The sequence below is a fragment of the Struthio camelus genome, chromosome 6, assembly GCF_040807025.1.
Source record: "Struthio camelus isolate bStrCam1 chromosome 6, bStrCam1.hap1, whole genome shotgun sequence".
Classification (NCBI taxonomy): Eukaryota; Metazoa; Chordata; class Aves; order Struthioniformes; family Struthionidae; genus Struthio; species Struthio camelus.
Window position 1 is genome coordinate 26,442,480 of NC_090947.1, and position 12,592 is coordinate 26,455,071.

A 12,592-nucleotide genomic window follows, 5' to 3' on the forward strand; every position below is an offset into this window, starting at 1 on the left:
TAAATAATATATATACACACACACACGTATATATATATGTATGTATATATATACACATGTGTGTGTGTATATATGCACACAGAGCACATACTAAGGCTATGGAAAGACAGAAGTTGAGTCAGTTGCACACAGCAGCTCCAGTAACAAGAAAAAAAAAAAATCTGAAAAGTTATAAATGCCTCTGGCATAGGGAGCCATGACTGGTTCCAAAATATGTTGGAACCAGTCTTGGACCCAGTGAAGGCAGAACTCAAATTTATACTGTACCAGGGGGAGGGGATCCAAATTTTTTTTACAGTGAAACGCAGCTAGCAATTGTCAGACACATTCAGTGCAATAGGGATGCACAACCATCCTACAGAACTGTGATAGATTTCTCAAGGGTGCTGGCTGTGTGAAACGTGGGGGTTCTGCAGAATTAGGACTATTACCTAAACGACAGGAGTCTCGTTTTTCAGAGATTCTTTGAACAAGGCATAGGTAAGGTGTGTGAAAACATTGTTCCCACGAAGGCTGAATCAATGTGTTTGGGATGTGTCATTTTTGCAGTGTGTGCTTGTCACAGTTTTTCACGCAAGAATGGAGGCCCTTGTAATTTAGAAGGTCTTCAATTTTGTATCATTGTATTGTTCTTTCTATTTTCTCATAAATGGAGCTACCCTAACTCAATAAATGATTGCAGTTGCATCTAGAAGATGCATCCTGATAAAAATCTGTCTCAAAAACCTTTTATGGAAAGTTACCAGAAAAGCAAACAGAATTTACAAACCAGATTAATGGGTTTGAAGTGTCTGCTTTGTACTGCTATGGTGAAGCAAGTCAACCTTAAATACTACTCAGCAATTTTTTTTTTTTTTAAATACGTTTTGCTTCACCAGAATTGCTCAAACACAACTAGAACATGCCACTATATTCATGTTCCTTATTATGCTTATGGTCACTGATGTGTACATTTTGGAAGGTATTTGGTTCATACCAGTCTGTCTGGTCTTGTGAAAACATTGTTGAAACTGTAACTTCAGATTCATGTCCACACAGCATACAGAGAAGCAGAACCTTTTCTTCACGTGTACATACTTGCCACTAATTTAAGTGGATGAAAGAATGGGCTTTAGAATGCCGTAGATAAAAGGAAGCAAGCCTTTATAACTATGGAATTCAAGCTGACAAGAGAATATCCAGCTTTTCCACTTACACTTCATTGTAATGCTAACAAGAGAAAGCAAAAGGTATATTTCATGATTACTCATCAACAGCAGTCTTCAGAAAATCCAGAAATATTGCTAGAGATTGAATCTATTAATTATAAAGGTATAATTTTCATAATTATTCTGATTATATCATCTCCTTGCTCCATGCCTTTAGATGAGAAATGCAAATTTCAGAAACTTCATAAAAATTTGTATTGCTCATCAGAAGCATTTCTTACTCAGAGCATTTCAGAGGAGAGATAAAACAGGGAAAACATGCTGAGTGCAATGAAGAGTAATTGAATGACAGAGTGCAAACACAGAATAGATTGTTTATAAACAATCTTAATACTTCCTTCATTACCATCAGCTCTAACTACTCAAAGCTTAGCTTTTGATTTTGCTAGTCTTCTTTCTTTATATACAACTCTTATATTCTAAATGCACCGAGGTTTTCCTTGTTTTGTCCTTATTGCCATTCCAACAGAGAGAGGTACTAGTAAGTATATAGTAGACAATTTCTGTACTAAAGACAGCTAACAGCAGAGTAGAGTATAACGCCCATCACAATATTTTGGATAAGTTGCAGAATTCCAATTCCTATCATCTGCACAAAGTAAATATTCTGTAACACTTAAAAGCTCAGGAGTCTTGGATAAACTTCAGCCTAATGAACTCTACTGGACTCATCCTGCTGGTGCAACTGGTTCTCAAAGGAACTACGCTAAACTATACCAGAAACGGATCTTTCTCATTCTTTATTCCCGAAATGTTTCTACACAGAGCTTCAGTTTGAACTCTATGCACTTTCTGCCACGTTCTTGTGCTGTGGACTGTTAAATAGCTTTGGTAGCTCTCTGGAGACGTGAACCCCTAGCTCTAGTATAAATGAAGTTTGTGAGCACTTGGGGGTGGAACATTCCACATAAATGGGAGACATTGTCATTACTTAGCACTGTGCGAAGCCTGTCAAAAGCCGAAACAGCTTTGCCTGCAAAACGCGAGCAAGCGCATAGAGAAATCTGTGGCTCATTGTCATCGATGTTTGCAAAAAAACTAATAAACATTTGATCCACTGGAGCTCAGAGTTGCTCAGATCCGTGCACGCGTCAGCCTAGGCCCACCTCCAGCCCTTTGCTTCTGTTAGAGGTGTCATGTTGGGGGATTTTTGCTTAACCGATAAATCTGCATGTCAAAATATAGTCTATCTACTGAAAATTTTTTAAAACCCAAGTAGATGGAAAGGAACAAAATTTTTCTTTCCAAGTGAATCAATAAATATTATTTCAAGTGTTTAAAGTCAACCTGTATTTTGATTAATTAGAGGAAAACACAAAGATTATTTCTAGATTCCCTTCAGACCTTCTGTGTAACCAGTGTATGTTGCAACACTTGGCCTGCAGCACTTCTATTTTTAGCTCTAATGGAACAGTCTTCAATTGCTTATTTTCTGTTTACTAAAGTCATTGCGCTAGTTACCATGGAAACCGTGGCAAGTGCCACAGCTTAACTGTTTTATTAAATGGATCGAAGGTACAGCTGCAAAACCTGAAAGGCCAGCACGCCAGTTTTATACATAGCTCAGACTGCCAAGTATATCACATTATAGCAAGGACTACATTAAATACGAGGAGGCAGAATCTGATCTTGGTTATAATGATATAAATCTTTACATGTCTCTCCTCAATGGCAAATAACAATGTATTCCTGTGTAACCCAGATCAGGATCTGTTTTTGTCAAATCGTACTGCCTGTCAGGTTTCAGTGATTACTGCATTTGAATGAATAAATTGCAGATGATGTACATTACATTAGTCCCCGGTTATTATGGAAAGACACCATCTCACAGTTGTGTTTGCATGAAGCTTGTAGCACGTTATCATCCTATCGCTTACAGCAATCACATTATTTTTAGAATCACTATATTCTGCTAGTTTAAAAGAGGGAATTAGATCAAAACTAATGACCTTATCAAATGAAGCTTCTTTTAAAAAAAGAGTTACTTCGGAAGAATGAACACAAAACACATTCTTTAAATGTCTAATTAGGCATTTGAACAAGAACACCCTGAGTATCAGAGGTGCTGAAAAATTACACCTTCTGTTCAGTTCAGGCTGAGCTGGGTATGCTCCACACATCTGAAAACTAGGCTGCTTTTAACATCATGCTTCAACTTGTATATAATAAATTATTACCACATCAATACAGAGATTTTGCAGCAGAGTATAAAACCCTGTATGATCAGATTAACAGCAAATATATCTTTAATGTAAACCAGAACAACATTATACAGCCCCCAAAAGAACGAGAGCTAAAATAAGAATAGCGATATATTTATACCCATAAATATTTAATGAATGATTCATCTGGTTGTAATAGCACCGAAAACTAAAGAATATTTGACATTTAGAGAACTGATGTTCTGCTATCTTCACTAGTATTGTAGTTGGAACAGTGTTTGCATTGCTGCTTGTGGTGTTAAATGCCTCTGTATCGCGAGTCTGTCTGTATAGGTACTTCCAATACATAAAAACCAGGAAGCAAAATTGGCATTTTAAAGGAGAGATCTTTTGGAAGAGGTAATAACCTAATTAATTATTGGAAGATCATTTAAACAGGAATGTTTTCATAGAGAAAAATGCAAAGAATGTGTTCAATGTTCAATAAGTAAACAAAAAGAAATATTCTTCAATATCTGTTGGTATAACTAGAATTACTGGAATGAAAAAGAGAGTCAAGTTTCCTTTCATTTATACATTCTTCTTTTTCCACCCTCTGCAGGATCTACCTTCATTTGCAACACCCACATAATCCCAGTGAAAAATCAAGAGGGAGTAGCAATGATGTTTATTATTAACTTTGAGTACGTAACAGATGAAGAGAATACTGCATCTCCTGAGAAGTGCAACCCAATACTGCCATCCAAACTTGTAAATCGTAAGTTACTCACTGAAAATTCTCTGCCTACCTCTAGTCCTAGCTGAGAGCGCAATTAACCTGTCCAATAGCAATGTAAAAGTAACGATAGATGTCACATTGCCCGCCTCATTTAAGGTAGAATTCAAAACAATGGGAAGTGAAATGTAGCAAACCTGCTATAAAGACATGCAAGATAATCAGGTTTTTGGCAGCACTAACACCACTGATTTTGTGGGTACTGCTTTTGTACTAGAAAATACAAATTCAATGAAAGAAGAACACTTCATAGAAGTGCATTGCCCTTGAAAAGAATTAACTATCAAATGAACACTACAAAAAAAGCATTTCAGTATAGCCAAAATACTACATCTTAACCTAATCAAAAGGGAATATTTCTGTTTTCCTTTCTAAATAAAACATACAGGGTAGAGGATTTTATTAATTTAGACTGGAAAATATAAAACAAGTTAAAAAGTTAAATCAGAATTAAACATCTTTATTCTAATCGAATTGAAGTATTTTGATTGGATTTTTTTGTTGTTGCTTTGTTTTGTTTATGCAGGAAACGCTTTTGTTTTCATTCTATTCTGGAACATTAACATTGTCAAATCAGAAAACTCTTCACAAAACAAAAAATCCACTTCTTATACAGCTAAGCTGTGTAGCTTTCTCTCCTATCTGCAGAAAATATGCTCCTTTGCTGACCTTCACTCTGTGCAGTCACTGCACATGATCCTTCTGCTTTGCATCTCCACTCACATTATCTGCTCTTAATTCAAGATTTCCCAGAACACTTCCCCGTTTGTACAGCCTCTTAGTAAAGCGCAGCCTGCTCTAACAGTGAACGTTAACGTTCTCCCCAGGGCCCGGCTGGCTCAGCAACAGTTGGAAAATGCCTTTTAGCAATGTAATAATCTTTAATGTTAGTATGATAAAGGGACCTGAAACCTAAATTTTCTGATTGTCAAATCATCACCTCAACTTTCGTTAGATAGGAGACGAAGATCTTCACTGCAAGAACCCAGGGGAGAACTTTTCCAATGTAAGCACTGAATGCTACCATAAGCAATGATGTTCTGTATTATTTTTTCTGCTACATATATTGAGAAGATACATGTAAGAAGCAGGCCTGCAGCAGTGCATAACAACACTACCTTCTGACTTAAAGCAGTCTCTGCCATTCTTCATTATCTAGACTTTCTGTTCTTTATCTTCCAGATAAAGTACAAAGGATCCCCCTCAAAGCTCTGTAACTAAAAAATGAAAAGTCCTCCCATAACATTGCCAAATCATTCACGTTTTTAAAAGACTGCAGTTTGCTTCTGTAACTGGGATGGCCTAAAAATAGTATTTTCATTAGCTGTGGAGAAAGAGCTCTGAGTGAAGCACTCTGGATGGGTCAAAGTCCTTCCAGTTGCAACTGTGTAACTGTATAATGGCAATAGATGCAAAACTGTAAAAAGAAAAGTCCTCATTACTGGAAATCAGTAGACTGCCAATAATTATTTTTCACCAAATACCACAAGCTTTTAGAGTCTTTGTACATTTCTTTACGATACATACTTAAAATATTTTTCTTTTATACTTCCTTTCTTTATTATGTTTTTTAAAATCACCAACAGAGCACTATTTTTCATTTTTTCTTGAGGTATCAAGAAAACACTCTTCTTTTTGTAATAATGTTATGGTTAAAATCCAGTTAAGGAGTATCAGGGGAAAAAAAAAGATAAAATTGCATCAGAGAAAAGAAAAAAAACAAAAACTACATCAAGTAAACCCCACCCTCATTTTTTTTCTGTTTCACAAAGACCAGACTTAGTGTGTTTTGAACACTTTGTTATAAAATTGTATTAGATTTAGGAAATAAAATTATTCAGCTGCTCCATGCTTAGTAAGGTTCTATTGATAAAACAGAAGGCAAATTCCCTCCCCGCAAAAAGCTTCATATCCTGAAAAGAGCTTTTTGTTCTGCTATCTGCTGCATCAGTGTATACTTGCAAATGTTGTCACTTGCCATATTTTGAAGCGAAAAGCTGCTAAACAGGACATCCACAAATAAGCACTTAGTCAAAATAGCCTTCTCTTCCTTTACAATAGTTACGCCTAACATGCACGGGGGAATTTATCTGCTAAGAGTTCTCAAATAGATGAGCCCCATAGATGGGGCTCCAATCTCAGTACATAACTGAGACAAAAGGAAGAAGAGAAAGATGACAAATCATTTTCCTGATAATGGGCTCAGCCAGGTACCAGAAAGTGACATAAATTAGAGGCAGACACATGGCTGCTCTTACTTCTACCTAGATGCTTGTGGTCTCTGAGCAGACTGTTACGTGGGCAGGATTGGGAGGATGGTGATATAAGATATGTTACACAGCCAAAAAAATACTCTTGGCAGAGAGAATTCTCAAGATAGAGGCCAACCTGTGCAAAGCATCCAGAAATAACTTCAAGACGTTGTGTACAGGCCAATGGTAGATTTGAATTAAAACAAACAAACAAAAAAAGTTTGACATTTACAAAAGACGGACTAATAAGGCAATCAAAGAAGTCATGAACAACTGGTAGATCATTTCCCAGCAAAAATATCTCTTTTAACATCCAGTTATGTTCCTACCATAAGAAAGGCGAACAGCAGATTCTTTGGGAAAAGGCTGACTTTTCACCGTCTTTCTCTATTTGGAACATACAGCATCAGGTAAAACAGGTGATCTGTTTTCAATGGATTACACAAGAAATGGACAGTAATGGGCACTGGTTCAGAGAAAAAAAAGCAACAAAACACAATCCCTTCAAATCCAACAACCAATTTAGATAATAAAAATAGAGAGGGAACCAGCCCTATAATAAGGGCAATACATCTCTGACAAGCAACCAAGATAACGATCAGCTAATGAAAAAAGACGGACGATTTCAGATTGCATTAACATCTAGCACCCAGAGGTACACAGATCATGAGAGATTTCTTTTTGGAGTTCCTTAGATTGAGTTTTCTCATGTCAGAATGTCTTTTCAACATGAGAGCAAATAAAAATGATTGAGTAAGGTTACAGAAGAAATGAGCTAAGAAGTGAATGGGAAACAGAAGGATCACAGTTATTTTCCTGATCCCAGGAAATAAGATGAGAACTCTCCTATACTATCACTCTTCCTCTGATTGAGTTAAGACTTGACGTCAAATTTGTCAAGTGTAATTTTGAAAAAGCTTTCCTTTTCCTGAAAGCAACTATCCTGCTAGCTGCAGCCAACAAATTTAAACGGTTTTAAACAGCTTACCACTGCGCTGCTCATGACTGAAATCTAACACATGCCAAGAAAAACACATTTACACACAGCGCGTTCTCTTTTCAAAGGCTCTAACACAAAAAAAGTAATTCCAATCTTTTAAGGGGCTGCAGGTCCTCTGACCAGATTAAAAACCTATGGAAAGCAAGTGACATGAATATTGACAGATACTTTAAACAGCATTTGCAAGCTCTTTGGGACAGGGATCCTGTACTATGTGCCATTACAATGCCTAACACAACTAGGTTCTGATTCACCATTGGGGCCTGCACATTACGACAATAATACATTATAGAAAAATATATGATATATTGCCAGGAGTTTGATGACCACGTCTACGTATAAATAGAATTCTTTCTAGTCTGGTATTCAAGAGCTCCTATCTTATATGCGGCAAAAAGTTGAATAGGCAGTAATGTGAGAAGTGAAGATACTGGCTGTACAATAGCAGTGAAAAAACCTTTCAGTTGATCCTTTTGTTCTCCTTATTTTTCCTTGCAAGAATTTATCATCAGTTCTCCATGGTAGTCTGACTAGTGTTTGTATAATGAAATAGCTAAATTTTGGAAATACCTAGCATGCCCCAAATCAGTAAAGAACTAGTAAATCACAGCCAACTGATTTCTCTTTTCCATTCTATTGCTTTTGTATTTTGCCACAATTTTGTTTTTTTCAGTACATGCTATTTCACTAGTAAAACAAAGGTGGTTCATATAATTCTTTCCTTTTGGAAAGAAAAGTTTATCACACAGTTTTGTTTAAACGTCTCACCAAACTTAGTTATAATCTAAACTTAGCTATAATCTATCCAACCTTTTATTCAGAGAGGTGAGGAAATTTCCCATGTAGGCATTTATTACGTAACTGGATATCACCCTCTCTTCTCTAGTGGGGATGATTTTGTGTACTGTGTTAAAGTCTCACAGTCAAAGCAATACTTAGAAACTGATTTCTGCTATAGATGTCCATTCATTAGTCAATTACCTTTTTTTAAATTGTGCCTCATTTCAAGATATAAAAATATTATGTTCTTTCTTACTTAAGTTTGTTTTTAGAAAGCGTATTTGCTCTTTGTATTGCTTTTCTTTAAATTGTTTAAATGATATAATTTCAGAAAATAACTTCTGTATCCAAAGAGAAACACACTTAATAAGCTTACCCTGTCTTACTTGCTATGTCGGTGAAATGACTGAAGATATAAATACCTTGTTGTTAAGTGTTGGGATATTTGTTTAGCATATTAAAGTGTCAAGATCAAAAGTTTTGAGCTACATAAGCCCTAAGAATTATTATTATTTGTACTATAGCAGTTAATTCTCAGGGGCTGTTCTCCATCATAACTCATAAAAAGTTAACAATATTTGCTCAATTATCACTAGGATGATGAAAATGATTCCCAGAAGCGTTGTTTACAAGTTTTCATAAGTTATATAAACTTTTCAACTCCAACTGAAATAACACAGTAGAACATTTAGTAAGGTGCTAGCTTATACGGAAAGATCTCTCTCTTAGAGCCACTGTTTAAAAGAAAAAAGAGCTTTTTCTAGTGTCTACATGAATGCTTAGCAAAGAGGCTGAGTGAACACGTTTACATTATCATTTAAGTCTACTAGTGACAATTATTAACCAAAATAAGATACTCTCCAAATGAGGAAGAACGCCTGTAAAGCTTGCTATACAGACTTCATGAAACTCTTTTGCAATACAGTGTTATGCTAGTATAACTTCTGTATGTAAATACGGCTTTTAAATCTGTGTTGAGGAAAGAAACTGTAAATGTCCAACTTTATCCCCAAATCCACCAAACATTCCAATTCAGCATATTCATCCACTCCACCAAGTCTTTTACAGAAATTAAAGGAGCCACTGACATGAATTAAAATCTGTTCCTGGTGTCCGATTCTGTTCTTCACAGCTGTGGAATGTTTTGTGTCTTTAGTCTAGTAATCGCAAAAGTTCAAAATTAATCATGACACAGACTGGACATAAAGAAAAATCTGCAGCCATTTCACACTGACAGAAAGTCATAGATCTGAGGATACTGACTCCAATATGAAAAATACAGCTATAATTCTACTTGAAATAGAGCAGTTGTGGGTTTGCACACATGCAAAAGACAATCAAAACCTTTCAGAATTTTAATACTGAGTTGTCTTCATTTCCTGCCCCGCCTACAGCATGTTTCTTTTTTAAAGCTATGAAGTCACAATTTAGGGACAAAGGGAGAAGTTATGGTGAGCTATGGTCGCTTTTTGTGACATATTTCTAACATACTCCAGACCCTTCTAAAAGGTGACTCCTATTAACACGTAGGCTACGATGGCTGAAGTCAGATAGGGTCACAACTTTTATTCATGTAACTTCAAAACAATTTGACCAGCTACAAGCAGCAGCCTGTAAGCTAATACCGATTCCCAAACACAGTGTTCGTTCCCTCATGAGAAAAAGTCCAGAAAGTTGTTTGATTAAGCACATAATTGCACTCTGCCAAAGAGGGATATTGGGAGATTGCCATATCATTCTATCACTTTAAATCTATAAATATATTAAAAATATCCTGGAAAATGTCTTGGTTTTCATCCTCTAAAGTAAAGAAAATGTATTACTTTTGCAGATGCTAATGTAAAGTGATTTGCTTGCAGGTGGTATCATTTCATACACATTTTTTAAATTGTAAACTTTTGTTTAATTCATGAATGTAAAAATATTTCTCCCTAGCCTCACATGTAGAATCTTGTAATTTAAAATGTCATTTCAACTAAAAATGAGAGGATCTGTTATACATCCTATAAACGCTTATTTCTTAGGTAATATTCACACAAAATGAAAAAGCTTATAGCATTCTAAAAATAGCTACAACCATAATCAGTTATAGCTTTCTGTCAGGAAGAGCCTTAAAGCAGCTTAAACTTCACAAAATTTTGTTTGATCCTGGTCCTAGCAATGGAGTTACATCTCAGCACCAGAACTCACTGAATTCAACAGAGTTACAGCAAGCATAATGGAAGTTCAAATCAGGCCTTTTATTTAAGTCAAGGAATTAACTCAATAACTGTGTTTGTTTTCCTCTGTGTAGAGTACTTTGCTATATAAGTAAGCATAGCAGTTCAGTGATAGGTAAGCATTGACTACAAGTGTTTTTCCTAAAAGTAGCTGGACAACAAAGTTGTCATGAAGTATGCATCAAACAGTGTACAAGATAAGCTTACTATATAGAACATGGCATACATAAACAATAGTAACCCTCTGACTTTGCCCAAAATGTAACGAGAAATTTGTCCAAAGTTTTATTTTTAGCTTCACCACTGGGAGCAAATTCATCATAAGCGAGGGCTACTCAAGAAAAACTGTGGCCAGGACAAAGGTTTCTATCTAGGCAAGCAATAGCACAGTCATGACAACTCCAGTGTCAATATGTGTATTTGTCTCCAAGGGAAATCAGAGTGAAGGAGACAGTGTTGAACTCTTAGCAAAGGAACAGAGCCAAACAGCAATCAACCATAAAAGAGAAAAGGATCTTTGGTGCTTTCACCTTCAGCACGCTTCACAAATACTTAACTGCCTAATTAACAGAACATTCATTAAGATAAATACATTCTTTTACTTTTCTTTTATAGATGGAGAAATACAAGCAGGATGGAAAAATTACTTTTTTCTCAAGGTGGTTACTGGTGGGGCTCAGACAGAGTAGAAGCCTTGCTGGATTCAAACCACTAATTAGCTGTTTGCCTTATAGCCTCTCCCCAGCTAGGATCAGAGACCTATTGTGCTAGATCTTGTACAAACATTCAATTAAAAAAAGACAATCTCTGCTTAAAGAGATTACAAGCCAGAGACAATGACACAGGTAGATGTAGCTTTCAGTGGGGGAACACATGCAGACTGGCTGACAGGAAAAGGAAAACAAAGTTGACAATGCACTGGCTATGCAGAGATCCTGCAAATTTTCCTTTTGTTATTTATAAATAATAAACGAGGATAAAAAGAGTTCTTGGACTGAGCTACATCTAAGAAGTCTCTTCTAGTCCTACATTTTTAACACCTCTTCTATGCATTTATTATTTAAAAACAGGTGGGTTCTGTGAGGTAATTTGAAGGCCAAGAGTGTGATTTTGCAGTCATCCCAAATTTTAACGCACACCCTCAGGAAAGTGTTAAGGCAGCCAGTTTTGCATCGCACTCTGATGGAATGCCTCATTTAAGACTTATGCCTCTATTATTCATAATACAAATCGTGCAGTGAACTTAACACATCTGTGTAACTGTTAAGTTGAATTAGAGGTTTTTAAAAAAGAAGGGAGTAATTAAAACTACCAGGGTATCTCAAGCTTAGACTAAGAGGACTCTACTAGATAGTAAAAAAAGAATTTTCTTTGTCTTTGTCAAATGGGTTTTAGAGGCTTTCAAATGGACCTTGGTCATAAGGAATATGTTTTATTATTTATTTTATGTGATTCAATATGGAAGAGACATTTGATGGTAAGCAAACAAAAATAAATGTATTGATAAGATAACAGTCGTTACCCTCATTGTGTTTTATTTCTCAGGTGTGAAATCCTGTGATTATTACCTATGTTAAGGAGTGTAGTAAGCAGGCAAGTGGGACATTTAATGAACCTGAAGGCGTTTAGCACAGACATGTAGTCACAGGAGTTCTTCCCATGAACAGATGAAAGGGAGCCATAACAGGCATATGAAACTTCTCCGAGGACATACTCTAAACAAATGTCAGTGGATAAAGCCCAGTATCCCTAAAGAGATTATGAATTATTTGATATTTCAATATCAAAAGTTTCTTCCAAACAAAATTTGCGTTTCCTAGAAAAGAAATGCTCACTAAGAAATTAGAAGAGCTTCCATTTCATGAGAAATAATGCGTTAGTCTGATTACATCTACTTCAGTTTTCTGTCTGAAATATTAGTCAACTTGAAAACTTGATAATTGGAAATATGTCTTGATCTATGCAACAAACTGAGTAGTGTTCAAAGTACTTAATGGAATAGTTAAATTTTCCAAATAAAAAGGCAATGTACTTTTAGAATAATTCTACTGCAGATCACATACTGAATGTAATTTAAAACTATTTAAATTTGCTTTTAAAATGTGTTGAGATTTGATATTCTACCTTCTCTTAATAGTCTGTTTATTTTCTGAATCTGTTTCTTTTCAAGCTAAAGCTTTTTGTAAATCTAGTTTA

At 35.7% G+C, this 12,592-nt stretch overlaps 1 protein-coding gene across 5 annotated transcripts in view; it reads left to right on the top strand.

The window, feature by feature from the left end:
• The window catches only part of KCNH7 (potassium voltage-gated channel subfamily H member 7), a 241,397-nt gene that overhangs the window by 134,326 nt on the left and 94,479 nt on the right, over positions 1-12,592 (top strand). For all 5 annotated transcript variants that reach the window (XM_009676154.2, XM_009676155.2, XM_009676156.2 and 2 more), the window contains exon 3: positions 3,972-4,127. In XM_009676154.2, coding sequence (XP_009674449.1) covers positions 3,972-4,127 — 156 coding nt within the window. The remainder of the gene's footprint in view (positions 1-3,971; positions 4,128-12,592) is intronic.